This window comes from Antechinus flavipes, chromosome 2 (assembly GCF_016432865.1).
Source record: "Antechinus flavipes isolate AdamAnt ecotype Samford, QLD, Australia chromosome 2, AdamAnt_v2, whole genome shotgun sequence".
NCBI lineage: Eukaryota > Metazoa > Chordata > Mammalia > Dasyuromorphia > Dasyuridae > Antechinus > Antechinus flavipes.
Window position 1 is genome coordinate 450,717,079 of NC_067399.1, and position 24,289 is coordinate 450,741,367.

At 38.8% G+C, this 24,289-nt stretch overlaps 1 protein-coding gene across 1 annotated transcript in view; it reads right to left on the reverse strand.

The window, feature by feature from the left end:
- EFCAB8 (EF-hand calcium binding domain 8) overlaps nt 1–24,289 on the reverse strand; it is a 160,696-nt gene that overhangs the window by 17,276 nt on the left and 119,131 nt on the right. The window contains exon 22 of the mRNA XM_051979369.1: nt 1,296–1,517. Within this exon, the coding sequence (XP_051835329.1) occupies nt 1,296–1,517 (222 nt within the window). The remainder of the gene's footprint in view (nt 1–1,295; nt 1,518–24,289) is intronic.

Sequence of the window (24,289 nt, forward strand, 5' to 3'; positions counted from 1 at the left end):
TTCTTTTGCTCTCACCTTCCCTTCACATTCTGGAATTTATTTCTAGATCATAGATTTAAATCTAGAAAGTGCCTTAACAGATATCAAGACGCATGAAGCATCTTGCCCTAGGAGGGAGAAGGGAGAAGGGAGAAGGAGGAAATAAGCATTTCTATAATGGCTACCATGTGCCAGGCACTGTGTTAAGAACTTTACATATATTATCTCATTTGACCCTCACAAAAATTCCAGAACTAGGTAGTTGCCATTATTATCCCCATTTTACATTTGAGGAAACTGAAGCAAAGAGAGTCACACAGTCAGGGTCTACTGGATTTGAACTCAGGTTTTCCTCTCTCCAATGTGTCCCTCAGCTGCCTCATCAGTTGCCAAGTCTTAGCTGTTTCCTTCCCTTCCAGCTGCACAGCTCTCACATCCGTCCCTTTCTCTTCATTCACAAGCCATCTCCTTATTTTAGATTCTCTTCATCACTCCCCTTAACTATTATAAAAGACTCCCAATTGGTAATTCTATTACAAGTCTTTTCCTTTTCTAATCCACCTTTCATACAAGTGCCAAATGGATGTTCCTAATGCAAAGTCCAATGACGTTACTCCACTGTTCAAAAAGCAGTCTCAAGGATAAAATACAAACTTATCCATTTGGCAATTAAGCCCCTTCACAATCATTCTAGTCATCCTTTTCCAGTCTTCTTATACTTTATTATACCCTTTGTTCACCCTACATTTCTGTCTAAATATTTCCTTTGCTATTCCCTTCACTCAGTAATTCAATCTCCTGTCTCTGTGTCTTTGAACAGACTACCTCCCTCCCCTGGGAAACACCTCCTCCTCATTTCTAACTCATGATTCCTAGCTTCCTTCTAGGTTCAGTTTAGTTGCCACCTCCTGTGCAAAACCTGCCCATCCACCCATCCCCAGTAGCTAATGTGCCCTTTTCAACCAAATTAGTAGGTAGTTTCTATGTATTTTGCATATATTTAATTTTTAAGCAATCAACAAAATTTTATCACGTGTATGTTACAGGGCATCCGCTGCCTTCCCCATGTCAATAAGCACTGACAAAATAAAGGCAAAATAAATTTTTACCCTTAAAGATAATCTTGGTTTTGTCTTTGGGCCCCCAGTATACTACAATGATTGGTTTTGTTTGTTTTTTCAAGTGATTGTTGAACAAATGAACAAAATTGAGGGCATACAAGGAAGGATCAGCCTTCACAAGAGTAAAGGAGACAGAAATGACAAATTAACTGAAATAATTTCTCTGATCTCTCAGTCCTGAGACCTCACACTTACCTTGAGGTACCCTTTGGAGTCTCCAGTTATTAGTATCCAGTCCTTTTCATCACTGGCCATGGCACCAACAATTGAATCCTGGTATTGATTTTCTGCTGGCTGGAATTTTCCCAGCATGCCCCCTCGGTCATGAATTGACCAGGCATAAATATAGCCATTGCCGGCACTACTCAAAAGGGTGGCTGTGCGGGGGGTCCGAAGCCGGGTGGGCAGGAAAATGATCTGCAAGGGAGAAATGCTCTTAGATGAGGGCATCTGCTGCCTCCCCCATGCCATCAAAGCCTCTGTGGCAGTGACTCGGACATAGAGAGAGACAGACACCAACTATAGTAAGAAACCATACACAGTCATACAAGCCATGTAAGCAACAAGACACACACATACACAGCTCTACAAGCAGCAAAAAGGTACATATATACAAATAACTACATAGGAAAAATCAGTGAGACTCTCATACATATACACACAGGCACATAAACCAAACCGCCATAGCCTAACGGACAGCAAGAAAAGTACAATCATAGTCAAACAACCAATAACTGGAGCAAACAGTGTTACAAAAACCACACATAAACGTACAGCAAAAGAGGCACACAACGCAAAGCAAGGGAACTATATAACACAATACACCCACACAAACATCAAATGCAAATACACATATAGCTACACATTCAGGAAGAGAAGCATAAACATATAAAAAGACACTTATGAAGTAAAAGAAGGAGCTAAAATATAAATAACCATACATGCAACAAGAGAAATACAAAAAGCTACACAACCAACAAGAGAAGTACACAAAAAAGGAACTACACACCCAGGATGAGACACAACACAGAGCCACACATGCAGCTAGAGAAACATATATACAGCTACACATGCAAGAAAGGTACACAGTGTGACACATTCATCAAGAACAGAAAGCATAAAGAGAAGCATTTCTAAACACAGTCACAAAGGAAGACACACATAAGCAGACACAAAGACACACATGCACCAAGAAAAACATACACAAACATGTACACCCAGCCATACAAGCACCCAGAAACACACACACATGCAGCCATATAATCAGCAAAAGAATATATATATACTGGCACACAAGCAGCAAGACACATGCAGTAAGAGAGACTCCCACACGTGTGTAGTCACACACACAGCAAGAAAAGCACAGACAGACACAAAGTATTCTCTAGCCGTTTTTGTATATATTTCTTACTGCATGTGAGACTCTGTATGTGCAAGTTCCTTGCTGGGTATGTGACTGGGTTAGGCTTGACAAGCCATACATAAATACAGTCAGACATAGAACAAGAAAGGTGCTCACATAAACACATGTAAAGAGCCTCCTACGTAGCAAGAGACACAAAAACATGTATCCACAGCCACACATGCAGCAAGATACACATGTATACAGAACCACATAAACAGCAAGAGGCACACATGCAATGAGAGGTATATACAAATAAACACAGTTATATACAGCAAGAAAAAGTCGAAATACAAAAGCAGCAAGAGGGAGACACACTGCCACAATATGACATGAGAGGCGTGCAAAAACACAGTCACATATACACACATGAGACACACACACATAGCCAATACATGCAGTAAAAGACAGACATAGACATATATAAATACATTTACACAAGCAGCAAGAGATACATTGATCACTATTGATTAGAAAAATATAAATTAAAACAACTCTGAAGTAACACTTTACACCTATCAGATTGTCTAAAATGAAAGAAAAGAAAAAATGATAAATGTTGAAGATGTGGGAAAATTTGGACACTAATACATTGTTGGAGGATGCATTGTTGGTGGAGTTGTGAACTGATCCAACCATTCTGGAGATCAGAATTTGGAGTTATGGCTAAGGGGCAATCAAACTGCGTACTCTTTGATCCATCAATATCACTACTAAGTCCATATCCTAAAGAGATTTTTTTAAAAGGGAAATGAAACCCACATGTACAAAAATATTTATAGGACCTCCTTTTGTGGTGGTAGAGTTAGAAATTGAGTAGATACCCATCAATTGGAGGATAGCTGAATAAGTTATAGAATATGACTGTAATTGAATACTAATGTGCTCTAAGAATAAACAAAGGATTTCAGAAAAACCTGCACTTATATGAATTGACGCTGAGCAGAATCAGGAGAAAATTTTACAGAGTTAACAGCAACATTTTATGATGATCAACTAGGACTGACTTAGCTCTCCTCAGCAATACAATAATTGAAGATAATTTCAAAGGACTCATGACATAAAATTCTGTTGACATTCAGAGAAAGAACTAGGGGGTCTGAATGTAGATTGAAGCATGCTATTTTCACTTTTGGTTTTTGAGAAAGAAGAAAGGGAGGAAGAGAGGAAAGAAAAAAGGGAAGAAGGGAGGAAAGAAGAAAGGAAGGAAGAAGGGAGGGAGGGAGGAAGGGAAGAAGAAAAGGAAGGAAGGGAGGAAGAAAGGGAAGAAAGGGAGGAAAGAAGGAAGGAAGGGAGAAAAGAAGGAAGGAAGGGAGAAAAGAAGGAAGGAAGGAGGAAAGAGGGAGGAAGAAGGAAGGGAAGGAGGGAGGAAGGAAGGCAGGAAGGAAGAAGGAAGGAAGGAAGGAAGGAAGGAAGGAAGGAAGGAAGGAGGAAGGGAGGGAGGAAAGAAGGGAGGGAGGGAGGAAGAGAGAGAGGGAGGAAATGAAGGAGAGAGGGAATGAAGGAAGGAGGTAGGGAGGAAGGAGAGAGGGAGGGAAGGAAGGAGAGAGGGAGAGGAAGGCAAGGACAGAGGGAGAGAGGGAAGAAGGGAGAGAGGGAAGAAGGGAGGGAGGGAGGAAGGGAGGGAGGAAGGGAAGAAGGGAGGAAAAGAGAAAAGAAAGGAAGAAGGAAGGAAAAGAGAAAAGAAGGAAGGAAGGAAGGAGGAAGAAAGGAAGGAGGGAGGAAGGGAAGGAGGAAGGGAGGGATGAAGAAAAGGAGGAAGGGAGGGATGAAGAAAAGGAGGGAGGGAGGGAAGAAGGGAAGGAGGGAGGAAGAGAGGGAGGGAGGGAGGAAAAAAGGAAGGAAGGGAGGGAGGAAAAAAGGAAGGAAGGGAGGGAGGGAGGAAGGGAGGAAAGGAGGGAGGAAGGGAGGGAGGAAATGAGGGAGGAAGGGAGGGAAGGATAGAGGAAGGAAGGGAGGGAAGGAGGAAGGAAGGAAGAGGAAGGGAGGGAAGGAGGAAGGAAGGGAGAGAAGGAGGGAGGAAGGGAGGGAGGAAGGAGGAAGGAGGAGGAAGTGAGGAAGGAAGGAAGAAGGAGGAAGGAAGGAGAGAAGGAGAGAAAGATGGAGGAAGGGAGGGAGGAAAGAAGGGAAAGATGGAGCAAGGAAGGGAAGGAAGGAAGGGAGGGAAGGAAGGAAGGAAGGAGGAAGGGAGAGAAGGAGGGAGGAAGGGAGGGAAGAGGGAGGAGGGAAGAGGGAGGAAGGAGGAAGGGAGGGAGGAAAGGAGGAAGGAAGGAGGAAGGAGGAAGGAGGAGGGAAGGAAGAAGGAGGAAGAAAAGAGGAAGGGAGGAAGAAGAGAGGAAGGAGGAAGGGAGGGAAGGAAGGGAGGAAGGGAGGAAGGAGGAAGGAAGAAGGAAGGAAGAAGGAAGGAAGAAGGAGGGAGAGAGGGAGGGAGAGGAGGAGGGAAGGAGGGAGGAAGGAAGGAGGGAAGAAGGGAAGGAGGGAGGAAGGAAGGAGGGAGGAAGGAAGGAGAGAAAGAGAGAGGAAGGAAGGAGGGAGGGAGGGAGGAAGGAAGGAGGGAGGAAGGAAGGAGGGAAGGAGGGAGGAAGGAAGGAGAGAAAGAGAGAGGAAGGGAAGGAAGGAGGGAGGAAGGAAGGAGGGAGGAAGGAAGGAGGGAGGAAGGAAGGAGGGAGAAAGGAGGGAGGAAGGAAGGAGGGAGGAAGGGAAGGAAGGAGGAAGGAAGGAGGGAGGAAGGAAGGAGGGAGGAAGGAAGGAGAGAAGGAGAGAGGAAGGAAGGAGAGAAAGAGAGAGGAAGAGAAGGAGGAAGGGAGGGAGGGAGGAAGGGAGGGAAGAAGGAAGGGAGGGAGGGAGAGAAGGAGGAAGGGAGGGAGGGAGGAGGGGAGGGAAGGAGAGAGGGAGGGAAGGAGAAAAGAAGGAAAGGAAAGAAGGAAGGAAGGAGAGAGGGAAAGAAGGAGGGAGGGAGACAGGGAGGGAGGGAGAGGGGGAGGAAGGGAGGGAGAGAGGGAAGAAGGAAGAAGGGAGGGAGGAAGGAAAGCAAGAAAGATACAGATATTCACATAGCTACAGAAGTCAATATGAGAGATGTGCCACATGTTTAGCAAGAGGCTCACATATACACATCAGAAACCACACAGAGAGCAAGACGAACACACACAGAGAGCAAGAGATACACCTGTAAATGGAGTCACATAAATCACATTTACAGCAAAAGATATATACGCAATCATATAAGCCATACACAGAAAAAGAAAGCGGTGTGTATCTAGTCACATCACAAACATAGCAACAGACGAACACAGCTGGAGAAAGACATGTGAACACACAATACAGAGACACATGCAGCTATATACATGGCTGTAAACACGTCAAGAGACACCTGCAACCTTACAATCATTTTTTGAGACATAAACTGACACACAGAGACACATAGGCACAATCTCAGAGGAACATATTTCCAGAGACAGACACAGACCTAGAGGCTAAAACACAGGCACACACACACACACACACACACACACACACACACACTCAACCGGAAACAGCAGACTCATATATCCAGATGCCCTCACATCCCCAGAGACAGACATACACCCAGATATGCTCACCCCTCAGTGACAAAGATAGTCAGAGAGATACCCACTCCCATAGGCAGAAAAAGATGCCCACCTAATCCCTGTCTTACAGAAGCTCAAATTCTAATGAGAAAGATGAGAAAATAAAAGATATAAACAGGATTAAATACAAAATAATTAAAAGAAAGAAGAAACTAGAATATAAGGGGATTGGGAAAGGCTTAGAAAAATGACAGAAACATACAGAACCAATCACACACAAGCCAAGAGGATGTGAACCCAGTATATATTTCCAAAGCTAGACATAAATCCAAAAACACAACCACACATTGAGATACTTACAAAGACACATAGCCAAAGAAACAGTGCAACACACACAGTAACAGTGCGCCACAGACCCAAAGAAATTCCTAGAAAGACCGATATATCAATACATAGAAACCTACCTATCACACACAGACATAAACTGATTCAATCACACATAAATATATAAAAATAAATTTGAGACTCCAGAAACACACAATCACACAGAAAGAGACAGAAAGCCACATACATGCATACAAAAAACATGAAGAATAACAGTGACCTGCATGCACAGCAGGAGATTCCTACAGCCAAAAACACAGACAATTCACTCCCTCACAACACAAAGATTCACAGCCACATCAAGATATACACTTTGAGGAGACATGTAAGAGAATTTTCTCCAAGGGAGAGAATAAGGAGAGTTTGAACTAGGGGAATGACCACATAGAGAGAGTCAGATATATATGGGAGAAATTGTGGCGATAAATAGAAATGACAGAGAGGAAAATTGTTTTTTTAAATTGTGGTTGTGGGGTCAGCATGATGGATGAGTACAAGATGACAATAGAGTTGTAAGTCCTAGTAACAGAGAAGATAATAATTGTTCTTAATAGTAACAAAAAAGTTGGGAAGAAGGTAGTGTTTAGGGATAAAGCTAATGAGTTCTCTTTTGGACATGTTTTATTTGAAACAAAGATCATCCCAAATGCCCAAAAGGTAGTTAATGATAAACTGGAGGCTCAGGAGAGAATTTATGGCTGGATTATAGATCTGGGAATCATCTGATAGTTGGACCAGGGGAGTTGATGAAATCACAGAGTCTAAAGGGAGGAAAGGAGAGAAGTGCAGGGGGAGGGAAGAAAATGGCAAGAGGATCCAGGACAGAGTCTGGAGGAACTATGAGTGAGCAGAGGAAACTGCAGAACAGTCAAGAAAGTGAAAGGAAAAACAGGAGAGAGTGTCATGAAAACCCAAGATAGAGTATCCAAGAGAAGAGAGTACTGGACAACATCAAAAGTGGCAAGAGACGTCAAGAAAGATAAGGATTAATAAAATACTATACAGATGAGGTCCAGAAGAAGAATAGACAAAGCAGCATTAAAGGGGGAAGGAGAGTCACGCACATAGGGAATGGATTAAATAGGCAACACTACATATATAACATGAAAAGTATAACACCCTCCAAAATCTATAAAGAAATAAGGGGGAGAAAAAAGAATAAGATATGATATAAAAGGTATAGATTTATGACAGTGGGACATGGTATGTAGATAAATGGCTAAAGAATAAAGGATAAGGTGGGATACAGGAGTTTATGTATAATAGTGGGATAAGGTGTATAGATTAATGGGAAAGAGATAAACAGAGAAAGGATAGCACAGGATAAGGTGATATACAGAAAGGTCTTTAATAGGAGTAGGATAAGGTGTATAGATTAATGGAATGGGATGAAGAAGAAAGAAAGAGTGGGGGATGGTTTAGTAATAGCAAGGTAGTAAGGAGCAGAAGTAGAAGTAGAAGAATTAGCAAGGATAGGAAATAAGAGATATATACAAACACTACAAGGATCAGGAGTAGAATTTAATAAAAAGAAAAAAGTAGGGCTCAAAGTCAAATTTAAAAGATTCAATAAATAGAGAAATTTACATTACATATCAGCCATATTAATACTGTTTTAGATTCATGTTTACATATGGGTAAATTTATATTATATGTGTGTATAAGTGTCTCAGTATGTATGGGTATGTATGTAGGTATATGTGTGTGTGTGTGTGTGTAGATAAATGTATGTATAGGTGCACGGGTGGGTGTGAATATGTATACATGTGTGTACATATACTTGAGTATACATAGGGGTGTGTGTGTGTGTGTGTGTGTGTGTGTGTGTGTGTATAATATTATATGTAATTATCTGTGCCTGCTTGAGGGAGGTGGGGGAGATAAAAGGGGGAAACATAAAGTAAAAAGTGCACAGGAGAGAACAAAAGAATAACCTACAAGGAAGCAAAGATGTACACTCATAAATATAATCTCTTCTATTATTATAGAAGCTTCCTTGAAATTGAAATTTATTCTTAATCCTCCCTTCTCTCTCTCTCTCTCTCTCTCTCTCTCTCTCTCTCTCTCTCTCTCTCTCTCTCTCTCTCTCTCTCTCTCTCTTACACACACACACACACACACACACACATACGAGAATAGCCTCACACCTGACTCCTGACAACCTGACTCATGAAAAGAATACCCTCACACCTACTGACTCAAGAATAGCTTCATACCTACTGCCACAAACAACTTCTAAGAGATCCTCACAGAAAAACCTATATATTGATACATAGAGATCCTTATATTATTACACAAGCATAGCCTCATATACATGTTGTCATGTGCATAACCACTGCCCAATTTCACATAGTTACAGCCAAAGTCTTACACACAATCACAGCACAGCCTTAAACATGGAGTCTTCATGCATACTGAGCATTATACATAGGGTCCCATACAATCACAGCACAATTTAACATACTTATCAAGTCACACAAAACTACAGTATGATCTCACACAATAACACACAACAACAAACAGCTTCACAGTCACATATAGTTTCACACATATATCAATCACAACACAACCTCATATGGAGTCATACATCCAAAGCCAAAATTTCACAAACAAATTGTGAAATTTTGGCAAACAGAACAAACACACATATTCATACAATAAGAGCACAGCCTCAAACATGGAGTCACAAAGACTAGGGCTTTGTAAACTTTCCACTTGAAATCCCTTTGGGGATCCCACATATATAGATATATAAAATATAAACATTATATATAGAATATAAAATAAAACATTTACTGATAAAAATCATACTTTGAAATCCCCACATTCAGTTATGTAACCCCATATGGGGTTGAGACCCAGTTTAAAAAGTTTTGATATAGACAACCACGGAACAGATTCGTATATAGTGATTCCCACACAAACATAGCAATCTAATATTATCAAGTCACATTCAGCCACAGCCATAATATGATCACACACAGTCATACATACAACAAAATATCCACAGAATCACTCATGCAACCACAGCAGAACCTAACATACATTAAAAAGTCATGCAAGTAACCATAACCCAGCCTCACATAGTCACACACACAAACACCACAACAACCTCACATAGTCATATAAACAATTACAGCATAGTCTCACATATAACATACAATCAAAAACCTTCGCACATAACCATAGTAAAATTCACACTCCCTTCTCTCTCTCTCTCTCTCTCTCTCTCTCTCTCTCTCTCTCTCTCTCTCTCTCAACATAGCTTCACAAATGGGGCCACAGATAAATAATCACAGAACAGCTTCACAGTTACTCAAGTCAGCCAAATACAGCATAGTCTAACACATATATCAAGTCACACACATAGCCACACACAATGCATCACACAACTACCACAGCACAATCTCACACAAACATACAACCTCACAAAGTGACAAATAACAATAGCACAGCCTCACTCACATAACAAGTCATAGACATACAGCTACAGCCCAATCCCACATAGTCATACATAAAAAGCCAAAGTTTCATACACAACCCCAGAATAATCTATCAGTCACATACACAAAAACACAGCATAGCCTAACATACATATCACGTCACAAACATACAACCAAAGCCCCACCTCACATAGTCTCACACACTAACTTCATATAGAGTTGCACACACAGTCACAACACAGCTTCACCCAGGGAATATAATAATATATGTATATTATTTTTATACACACATACCATATAATAGCTTCATACATGTCAAGTCCAACATAAGTACAGCATAATCAAACATATATATTAAGTCATTCAAATATAGTCCAGCCCAAAAATACACATATCAAGTCACAAACACAACTACAGCACAGTCTCACACGATCACAGCATAGTTTTACACATACCACCATATAACCACAGAAGACTCTCATGCACAACCATAGCACTATTTCACAGTCATGCATACACTCATGTTAGTTTCATGTGCACCCACATAACACAACACAGCCTTACATGCTTAACAAGTCGTACCTAAGACAACCACAGAACCCCCTCACATATAAAATCATAGCATGCGCTCACAGTTACATACACAATCATAGAACATGTACCGTTCACATGCACCACAAAACTTCACACATATTCATATACACTGTCATAACACAGGCTCATACCTAACATCACATAACGATAGAGAAGCCTCACCCACACACAAACATAGAAGACTCTCATAAACACACATACAAGCAAACCAAGATGACAGTCACCCACATAACCACAATACAGTCATACCATAATAGCATAAAGGCACACACAACCACAACCACAACCACAACACAGAATCACATACAACCACAGTAAAATCTCAAGCAGACACACACAGCTATAACACAGCATGACAAAAAAAAAAAGCACAATCTAACACACATCAACACAGAAAATCTTCACACATAGACACAGCACAATCTCAAACATAAATCCACAACAGTTATACATAGACACAGAACAATCTCACATAGTTACACACAAGCACAATACAGATTCATGCAACCAAATACACAAACAGCACAGCATCACACACATCATCACGATACCATTAAAGACCTGCACATACAATCACAGCACTTCACACAAAATCACACAATCACAGAACAAATTCACATAACACTAAATCCCAAGTAACCACAGTACAATCTACTGTGCTTGACCCAACTATAACACAGAGTAACACATATATCAAGCCAAATACACACAAACAGAAGAATTTCATATATAACCACAACACAGGCTAATACACATATCAAGTCATACACAACCACAAAAGAACCTCATAAAAGAACACATACATACAACTACAATAGGACCTCACCCTCATACCACAATCTCAGTTACATATACAACCACAATACAATCTAACATATATTTCAAGTCACACATACAACCACAATACAATCTAACATATATTTCAAGTCACACATACAACCACAAGACAGAGTCCTACACAAAAACAACAAAGCTTAACACACATACCAAGTCACATAAGTCACATAAAACCACAGAAGAATTTTGTATACACTCACATAGCCAAAGTACAATCCCACAGTCACACACAAAAATCAAGACACAGACAGATATAATCATAAGCTTGTCTAATACACATATCAAGTCACACACAAACATAGAAGACTCTCATAAACACACATACAAGCAAACCAAGATGACAGTCACCCACATAACCACAATACAGTCATACCATAATAGCATAAAGGCACACACAACCACAACCACAACCACAACACAGAATCACATACAACCACAGTAAAATCTCAAGCAGACACACACAGCTATAACACAGCATGACAAAAAAAAAAAGCACAATCTAACACACATCAACACAGAAAATCTTCACACATAGACACAGCACAATCTCAAACATAAATCCACAACAGTTATACATAGACACAGAACAATCTCACATAGTTACACACAAGCACAATACAGATTCATGCAACCAAATACACAAACAGCACAGCATCACACACATCATCACGATACCATTAAAGACCTGCACATACAATCACAGCACTTCACACAAAATCACACAATCACAGAACAAATTCACATAACACTAAATCCCAAGTAACCACAGTACAATCTCACACAGTTGCATGCACACAACCACAACACAGAATCACATACAACCACAGCAGTGTCCTAAACAAAAACAGCAGTCTAAAAATACATATCAAGTCACACACAAACATAGAAGACTCTCATAAACACACATACAAGCAAACCAAGATGACAGTCACCCACATAACCACAATACAGTCATACCATAATAGCATAAAGGCACACACAACCACAACACAGGCTAATACACATATCAAGTCATACACAACCACAAAAGAACCTCATAAAAGAACACATACATACAACTACAACACAAACATACACACACAACCACAACACAGAATCACATACAACCATAGCCACAATAGTCACATACAACCATAGCCACAATAGTCACATACAACCATAGCCACAATAGTCACATACAACCACAGCAGTGTCCTAAACAAAAACAGCAGTCTAAAAATACATATCAAGTCACACACAAACATAGAAGACTCTCATAAACACACATACAAGCAAACCAAGATGGCAGTCACCCACATAACCACAATACAGTCATACCATAATAGCATAAAGGCACACACAACCACAATACAATCTAACATATATTTCAAGTCACACATACAACCACAATACAATCTCATAATCACACACATAGTCACAACTCAAATATCACAAAAAAAAAAAGCACAATCTAACACACATCAACACAGAAAATCTTCACACATAGACACAGCACAATCTCAAACATAAATCCACAACAGTTATACATAGACACAGAACAATCTCACATAGTCACACTCAAAACCACAACAGTCACACAAACTATACAATCTCACATAGTCACACTCAAAACCACAACAGTCACACAAACTATACAATCTCACATAGTCACACATAACCATAGCAAAATTTGACATATATCATCACAGAACCAGTAAACACCACTACAACCATGACATGACTTCTTACAGTCTCATACACACACAGCATAGCCCCATATGTGGAATCACAGAAATTACTAGGAACAGTTTAATACTGACTTCACACACAACCATAACATATTCTAATAATGTAAGTCACACAACCACAATACAATCTAACATATATTTCAAGTCACACATACAACCACAATACAATTTCACACATTCATACACAGAATCACAGAATCACACAACAGATGATCCTTAAACATGACCATAGCACAACTTCATACAAAGTCACATACACAAGCACACCACAGCCTTACAAATGGAATTGCACAACCACAAAAGTTTCATACATCCTGAGTCTCATATAGCCATAGCAATTCTAACACATGAATTAAGTTATACAATCACCACACAGTATAATATACACATCAAGTCACACAGGGAAAAACAGCTCAACTTCACATAGTCACACTCAAAACCACAACAGTCACACAAACTATACAATCTCACATAGTCACACTCAAAACCACAACAGTCACACAAACTATACAATCTCACATAGTCACACATAGTACAACCTGACACATATCATCATAGAACCAGAAAAGACCCTCATAAAACCACAACACAACCTATTACATACAACTACAACACAAACATACACACACAACCACAGAAAACTTCCCATACATACAACCATAGCCACAATAGTCACATACAACCACAATACAATCTAACATATATTTCAAGTCACACATACAACCACAATACAATCTAACATATATTTCAAGTCACACATACAACCACAATACAATCTAACATATATTTCAAGTCACACATACAACCACAGCAGTGTCCTAAACAAAAACAGCAGTCTAAAAATACATATCAAGTCATACACAACCACAATACAATCTAACATATATTTCAAGTCACACATACAACCACAAGACAGAGTCCTACACAAAAACAACAAAGCTTAACACACATACCAAGTCACATAAGTCACATAAAACCACAGAAGAATTTTGTATACACTCACATAGCCAAAGTACAATCCCACAGTCACACACAAAAATCAAGACACAGACAGATATAATCATAAGCTTGTCTAATACACATATCAAGTCATACACAACCACAATACAATCTAACATATATTTCAAGTCACACATACAACCACAGCAGTGTCCTAAACAAAAACAGCAGTCTAAAAATACATATCAAGTCATACACAACCACAATACAATCTAACATATATTTCAAGTCACACATACAACCACAATACAATCTAACATATATTTCAAGTCACACATACAACCACAATACAATCTAACATATATTTCAAGTCACACATACAACCACAGTAAAATCTCAAGCAGACACACACAGCTATAACACAGCATGACAAAAAAAAAAGCACAATCTAACACACATCAACACAGAAAATCTTCACACATAGACACAGCACAATCTCAAATACACAACCACAAAAGTTTCATACATCCTGAGTCTCATATAGCCATAGCAATTCTAACACATGAATTAAGTTATACAATCACCACACAGTATAATATACACATCAAGTCACACACACAAACACAAAAAAAAAGAGCCAAATACAATCACAAGATAATCTAACATACATATGAAATTACATACAACAATAGAAGAGTCTCATACATACAATCACAGCACAAATTTAACAGTCACAAACACACAACCACCACAGTCACATACAACCACAATACAATCTAACATATATTTCAAGTCACACATACAAACACAGCCCACTTTCATATAGAGTCATACATAAAACTACAAATATCACACACAACTACATAATTTCACATAGTCACACATAGTACAACCTGACACATATCATCATAGAACCAGAAAAGACCCTCATAAAACCACAACACAACCCCACACATACAATCAACATAACTTCATACATGAAATCAGATACACACAACACCAAATCACAATCTCAGTGTCACACATACAACCACAGCAGTGTCCTAAACAAAAACAGCAGTCTAAAAATACATATCAAGTCATACACAACCACAAAAGAACCTCATAAAAGAACACATACATACAACTACAACACAAACATACACACACAACCACAAGACAGAGTCCTACACAAAAACAACAAAGCTTAACACACATACCAAGTCACATAAGTCACATAAAACCACAGAAGAATTTTGTATACACTCACATAGCCAAAGTACAATCCCACAGTCACACACAAAAATCAAGACACAGACAGATATAATCATAAGCTTGTCTAATACACATATCAAGTCACACACAAACATAGAAGACTCTCATAAACACACATACAAGCAAACCAAGATGGCAGTCACCCACATAACCACAATACAGTCATACCATAATAGTATAAAGGCACACACAACCACAACCACAACCACAACACAGAATCACATACAACCACAGTAAAATCTCAAGCAGACACACACAGCTATAACACAGCATGACAAAAAAAAAAGCACAATCTAACACACATCAACACAGAAAATCTTCACACATAGACACAGCACAATCTCAAACATAAATCCACAACAGTTATACATAGACACAGAACAATCTCACATAGTTACACACAAGCACAATACAGATTCATGCAACCAAATACACAAACAGCACAGCATCACACACATCATCACGATACCATTAAAGACCTGCACATACAATCACAGCACTTCACACAAAATCACACAATCACAGAACAAATTCACATAACACTAAATCCCAAGTAACCACAGTACAATCTACTGTGCTTGACCCAACTATAACACAGAGTAACACATATATCAAGCCAAATACACACAAACAGAAGAATTTCATATATAACCACAACACAGGCTAATACACATATCAAGTCACACAGGGAAAAACAGCTCAACTTCACATAGTCACACTCAAAACCACAACAGTCACACAAACTATACAATCTCACATAGTCACACATAACCATAGCAAAATTTGACATATATCATCACAGAACCAGTAAACACCACTACAACCATGACATGACTTCTTACAGTCTCATACACACACAGCATAGCCCCATATGTGGAATCACAGAAATTACTAGGAACAGTTTAATACTGACTTCACACACAACCATAACATATTCTAATAATGTAAGTCACACAACCACAACACAACCTATTACATACAACTACAATAGGACCTCACCCTCATACCACAATCTCAGTTACATATACAACCACAATATAAAAACATATACAATGACTATACAACCTAATTCACATAGCAAATCATATACAACCATAGCCTAACATACTATCAAGTTACACATACAATCCTCACAGTCACACACAAAATCTACAATAGTCTCATATACATACAGCCACAGCATAGCCTAACATACTATCAAGTTACACATACAATCCTCACAGTCACACACAAAATCTACAATAGTCTCATATACATACAGCCACAGCATAGCCTAACATACTATCAAGTTACACATACAATCCTCACAGTCACACACACAAACAGCACACATCCTCCTACATACACATATAACCATAAAACTATATCATATAGTCAAACACACAACCACAACCACAACACAGGCTAATACACATATCAAGTCACACACAAAATCTACAATAGTCTCATATACATACAGCCACAGCATAGCCTAACATACTATCAAGTTACACATACAATCCTCACAGTCACACACACACACATACACACACACACACACATACACACACAACCACAACACAGAATCACATACAACCACAATATAAAAACATATACAATGACTATACAACCTAATTCACATAGCAAATCATATACAACCATAGCCACAATAGTCACATACAACCACAGCAGTCTCACAGTCACACACACACACATACACACACAACCACAGAAAACTTCCCATACATACAACCATAGCCTAACATACTATCAAGTTACACATACAATCCTCACAGTCACACACACACACATACACACACACACACATACACACACACACATACACACACAACCACAGAAAACTTCCATACATACAACCATAGCCTAACATACTATCAAGTTACACATACAATCCTCACAGTCACACACACAAACAGCACACATCCTCCTACATACACATATAACCACTGTACATTCTCACAGTTAGTCTCAACAAACTCACATGGAACCATACAATGATTTCATAGAGTAGCACATAACCACAACACAGAATCACATACAACCACAGAACATTCTCACAGTTAGTCTCAACAAACTCACATGGAACCATACAATGATTTCATAGAGTAGCACATAACCACAACACAGAATCACATACAACCATAGCCTAACATATGAAATCAAATATAAGCCCAGAAGAGTCTCTAACACATATAACCATAAAACTATATCATATAGTCAAACACACAACCACAACACAACCTATTACATACAACTACAATAGGACCTCACCCTCATACCACAATCTCAGTTACATATACAACCACAATATAAAAACATATACAATGACTATACAACCTAATTCACATAGCAAATCATATACAACCATAGCCACAATAGTCACATACAACCACAATACAATCTCATAATCACACACATAGTCACAACTCAAATATCACAAAAAAAAAAAAAAAACAGCACAACCAAACCCATATCAAGTCAAATACAACCACAGGAAAATCTCTCGCATATAACCACAGCACAATCTCAAATACACAACCACAATAGACACACAGTCATATATACAACCACAGAACATTCTCACAGTCATCACATAAACACCAAAGCTAGCCAATGTGTTACTCCCTTTACAGAATCCAGGGAAATTGGCTTTTTTCTAAGTCCCTAAAAAAGCATCATATCCTACATACAAGTATGTACATACAATCAAAGAGACCCACACACAGCCATAGTACAATTTCATACAGTCACATAATCACAGAACAGATTTATATATACTGTCCCACATAACCACAGAACAACCTAACACACCTATCAAGTTAAACACACACAACCACAGAAAACTTCCCATACATACAACCATAGCCTAACATACTATCAAGTTACACATACAATCCTCACAGTCACACACAAAATCTACAATAGTCTCATATACATACAGCCACAGCATAGCCTCATGTATGGTATGACACAAATAACCACAGAATAGTTTCATATAGGCTGAGTTCACATACAACCATAATGCATCCTAACACATAAGTTAATTCATACAAGTCATATATAATCACAGAAGAAACTCATACATAGACAACCACAGCAGTCTCACAGTCACACACACACACACACACACACACACACACACACACCAGTATAATACACGTATCAAGTCAAACACAACCAAAGTCACACAGTTATACACACAGTATGATCTCATGTAACCTCACACAGCCACAACTTAGTAACATACAACTACAGCATAGCCTAACATATGAAATCAAATATAAGCCCAGAAGAGTCTCTAACACATATAACCACTGTACATTCTCACAGTTAGTCTCAACAAACTCACATGGAACCATACAATGATTTCATAGAGTAGCACATAACCACAACACAGTCTCACATACGCAATCATAGAATAGCCTCATAAATAACATCATACAACTACAGAAGACACACACACAAACAGCACACATCCTCCTACATACACATATAACCATAAAACTATATCATATAGTCAAACACACAACCACAACACAACAGTCATAGCACAGCTTAAAACATATAAAGTTACATAAGAGCCTTACAGACATATACAATTGTAACATTATTTCAGTCATGCACACAGTCATGCACACAAATACAACACAACCACACACCACATGAGCATTATCTAACATATTATACACCATACATTATTTCAGTCATATAAACAAGTCACACTTGATCGCAGCATCAGTCATACACAATCACAACACAGCTTCACACATATCATATAACCAGAGAAGACTTACACATATCCATAGAACAACTTCACTCATAGACACACACCATACCACAAGACAGCTTCATACATAGAATCACATACATAGAAAGCTACAAAGTAGCTTCATAATACTGTGATTCCACAAAACCATAGCACAATTTAATATGCATGTCAAGTCACACACATACATAACCACAGACCAACCTCAAAATTTCATACCCCATCTTGTACAACTATAGCACAACTTCACAGAGACAGTCACAAAACCATTTCATATACACCGAGTCCTATACAACCACAGAACATTCTCACAGTCATCACATAAACACCAAAGCTAGCCAATGTGTTACTCCCTTTACAGAATCCAGGGAAATTGGCTTTTTTCTAAGTCCCTAAAAAAGCATCATATCCTACATACAAGTATGTACATACAATCAAAGAGACCCACACACAGCCATAGTACAATTTCATACAGTCACATAATCACAGAACAGATTTATATATACTGTCCCACATAACCACAGAACAACCTAACACACCTATCAAGTTAAACACACACAACCACAGAAAACTTCCCATACATACAACCATAGCCTAACATACTATCAAGTTACACATACAATCCTCACAGTCACACACAAAATCTACAATAGTCTCATATACATACAGCCACAGCATAGCCTCATGTATGGTATGACACAAATAACCACAGAATAGTTTCATATAGGCTGAGTTCACATACAACCATAATGCATCCTAACACATAAGTTAATTCATACAAGTCATATATAATCACAGAAGAAACTCATACATAGACAACCACAGCAGTCTCACAGTCACACACACACACACACATACACACACACACACACACACCAGTATAATACACGTATCAAGTCAAACACAACCAAAGTCACACAGTTATACACACAGTATGATCTCATGTAACCTCACACAGCCACAACTTAGTAACATACAACTACAGCATAGCCTAACATATGAAATCAAATATAAGCCCAGAAGAGTCTCTAACACATATAACCACTGTACATTCTCACAGTTAGTCTCAACAAACTCACATGGAACCATACAATGATTTCATAGAGTAGCACATAACCACAACACAGTCTCACATACGCAATCATAGAATAGCCTCATAAATAACATCATACAACTACAGAAGACACACACACAAACAGCACACATCCTCCTACATACACATATAACCATAAAACTATATCATATAGTCAAACACACAACCACAACACAACAGTCATAGCACAGCTTAAAACATATAAAGTTACATAAGAGCCTTACAGACATATACAATTGTAACATTATTTCAGTCATGCACACAGTCATGCACACAAATACAACACAACCACACACCACATGAGCATTATCTAACATATTATACACCATACATTATTTCAGTCATATAAACAAGTCACACTTGATCGCAGCATCAGTCATACACAATCACAACACAGCTTCACACATATCATATAACCAGAGAAGACTTACACATATCCATAGAACAACTTCACTCATAGACACACACCATACCACAAGACAGCTTCATACATAGAATCACATACATAGAAAGCTACAAAGTAGCTTCATAATACTGTGATTCCACAAAACCATAGCACAATTTAATATATGAGCTAAGTTATATACAATGTAACATACATATCAACATCATATCAAGTCGCTCAGAGAAAACTATAACAATCTCACATCACAATCAAGTCATACATACAATAACAGAACAGTTTCATATATATATCATGAAACAAAAGACCCTCACACACAACCACAGCACAACTTCATACAATGTCACACACAACCATCCCATGGAATAACACAAAAAAACACAAAAGCTTTATATATACTGAGTCCCACACAATCACAGCATGATCTAATATATGCCTCATCACACAAACACAGTTCAGTCACACACAACCACAGCAGAGTATAACATAGTTATACATACAATCCCAGAATAGTTTCACATATATCACTATATAACCAAAGAAGACCTTCACCAACCACCAGTAGCACAACTTCACAGAAAGAAACACACAGTATCCCAGCACAGACTCATTTATGGAGTTACTCTGACAACAATAGAACAGCTTCATACATCCTTTGTCCCACACAACAACAGTCTAACACACATATCAAGTCCCATTCAACCATATTATAATCTCATCCTCATGAAGTCATATGTTTTACACAAAAACACCTCACATATCCAAACCACAAGTGTTCCCTACAACTACAAAACAACTTCACAATCTCACACACACATACCACCACCACAGCAGCACACCTCACACATACATGCGAGTCTAACATAACCATAACATAGTCTAAAACACATATGGCATGCAAATACAGTGAAATACAGCCTGGCCTCATACACATATCAAATCACATACACAACCACAAAATAACTTCACACATAGTCATACACATAATCATACTATGCTTCATACATATCACACAACCACAGAAGACCTTTCTACACAATTATAGCCCAAGTTCACATAAAATCACACACACATACACAACTGTAGCATGGTCCAATTACACGCAATCACAAAACAACTTCATACATTCTGAATCCCACAGAACCACAACACAACTTAAGATGCATGTCAAGTCACACACATACATAACCACAGACCAACCTCAAAATTTCATACCCCATCTTGTACAACTATAGCACAACTTCACAGAGACAGTCACAAAACCATTTCATATACACCGAGTCCTATACAACCACAGCACAATCTAACACACAGATTCCCATACAACCACAATACAGCCTTATACACATATCAAATTATGTACACAACCACAGCACAATCTTATATAGTCATGCACACAACTATAACAAAGTCACACAGTGATGGCATAGCCAAAAACATATCAACACTGTCCAATCACACAATCACAAACTCAAAACCACAACAATCTCACAAATAACCACAGCCTCACATAGTCATATACATAATCACTACACAATCTCACATATAATCATACAACTGCAGAAGACCCTCACACGCAACCAAAGCACAACTTCACATAGTCACACAATAACAAAAGTTTCATATACCTGGAGTCCCACACAAACATTCCATACAACCACAGCAGAGTCTTATACATATATCAAGTCACAGATACAACCACAAAAGAAACACACACACACTCACAGCATGACTTCACATAATTGCACATACAACCACACCATCATCTAACATAGATATCAAGTCATCCACAACCACAGAAGAGCCTCACACACACAATCACAACATGATCTCACACAATCACACATACAACCACAACTCAACCTAACACACATATCAAGTCATACACAACCAGAGAACAGCACACAATTACAGAACACATACAACTATAATATCTCACACAATCATACACACAACCACAACGTATAGTCACACATAGCCATAGCACAGACTAAAATGCATAGCAAGTCATACCCTATCTTACATGAAGTCACTGACAAAACTGCCACAGTCTCAATCACAGAATAACAAAGTCACACACTCAACTACAACACAGCCTCATATACAGTCATGCTCACAACTACAGCAGAGCTTCACACATATCAAATCACACAGAAACAGTCAGACACATGTCTAGAGATAGATATAATCATACACTAAGGTGAACACAAACTCAGAGAAAGAAATACAAAAAGATTCACAGTTATACAGAGACCCACATCAAAACATACAAAGAACCCAAATACACAGGCATACTTATAAACATTCACCACTGCTCAGAGACAACTACAGAGTTCCACATAAACACAAAAACTGCCATACAGACATCAAGAGACAGCCACATACCCAGACACACAGAGAGACTCTTACTGCTATAGGGAGCACCTTCCATGGCCAACAAGACAAAGATCCATCCTGAGCCTCTACTGAATTACAGTAAGGTTCTAGCTAAACTAGAGAGAAAGAAGGGAAGAAGCAGAGCTCGCAGCCTTCATTTCACTCTCAGTGTTCTCTCCCTCTGCCTTCCATGATGTCAAATGAGGAAGGTGTGGATTTTTTTCCCAGTGTCCTTTCTGCATCCCTGGAGGAGTTGGCAGAAGCATCTGTTTCAGAAGTTTAGGCTAGAAGGCACATGAGAAGAGCAGATTCAAGGGTCTATTTGGAGACCCATAAAAAAGTCATGACAAATACCCAAGGAGAGCATCTTAAGGATGCCCAGAAAGTACCTCCTGGGAGCTGTGAGTTACAACATGTGCTCCGAGCTGGAGCCCAATGACCCTGTGATTCTCATATGTACAAATACAGAAACACACATATAACTAAAGAAATGAACAATGACAATGACACATACACACACACATACACACACCCTTACCTTCTAGTCCAGCCATATGTACATCAAAACAGACACACAAAAACAATGAAAGTAATACACAGCAAGACAGAGATCGTTATAAATAGGCAAACAGTCATGCAATGAAAACAGATACAAAGGAGTGAGACAGATACAAAAGCAGAGACAGATATGTATATGCCGCCACAGATAGATATAAAATGACACAATGGGATTCACAAAGCCAAACACAGAAACTCACAGGGGAGATGCTCACACTGCTACATAGAAAAAGATCCAAAAAGACACACTCTCTCACACAGAAACACACCTAAACACAAACCCTTATGCAGAAAAACACCCATAGAGAGAGGCACAGAAGCACACCACACACACACACACACACACACACACACACACACACACACATCTACATAGGGAGACCCACATATAGGGGTGTATATGAACATATACACACACAAGAGAAATACAGAGATAGCCATACCCTAAAATATAGAGACCCATGTATACAAAAACAATACAGTGGGATATATACTTAACATATAACACATCACATCAAAAAAAAGTATACCCATAGCCACACCTATAGCAAGACAAACACTGAGCAAGAGAGTCAATGAGAATGACACATAAAAGTGAAATACATATATTGGGAGATTAGCACACTAAATAGACAAATGCATCTACATGTCCAGAAGCAGTCACACACCTACATCCAGAAACACAATCTCAGAAAAGATACACGTCCACACACAAAGAGAAATATGCACCCAAAAGCAGAAACACTCATACCAAGATATGTTTGCAAAGTCAGACATGCAGAGAAACAAATAGTCAAAAAAAGAATTGACACAATCCCACAGACACATACATAGCAACATAAATGCAATCCGGAGACAGACA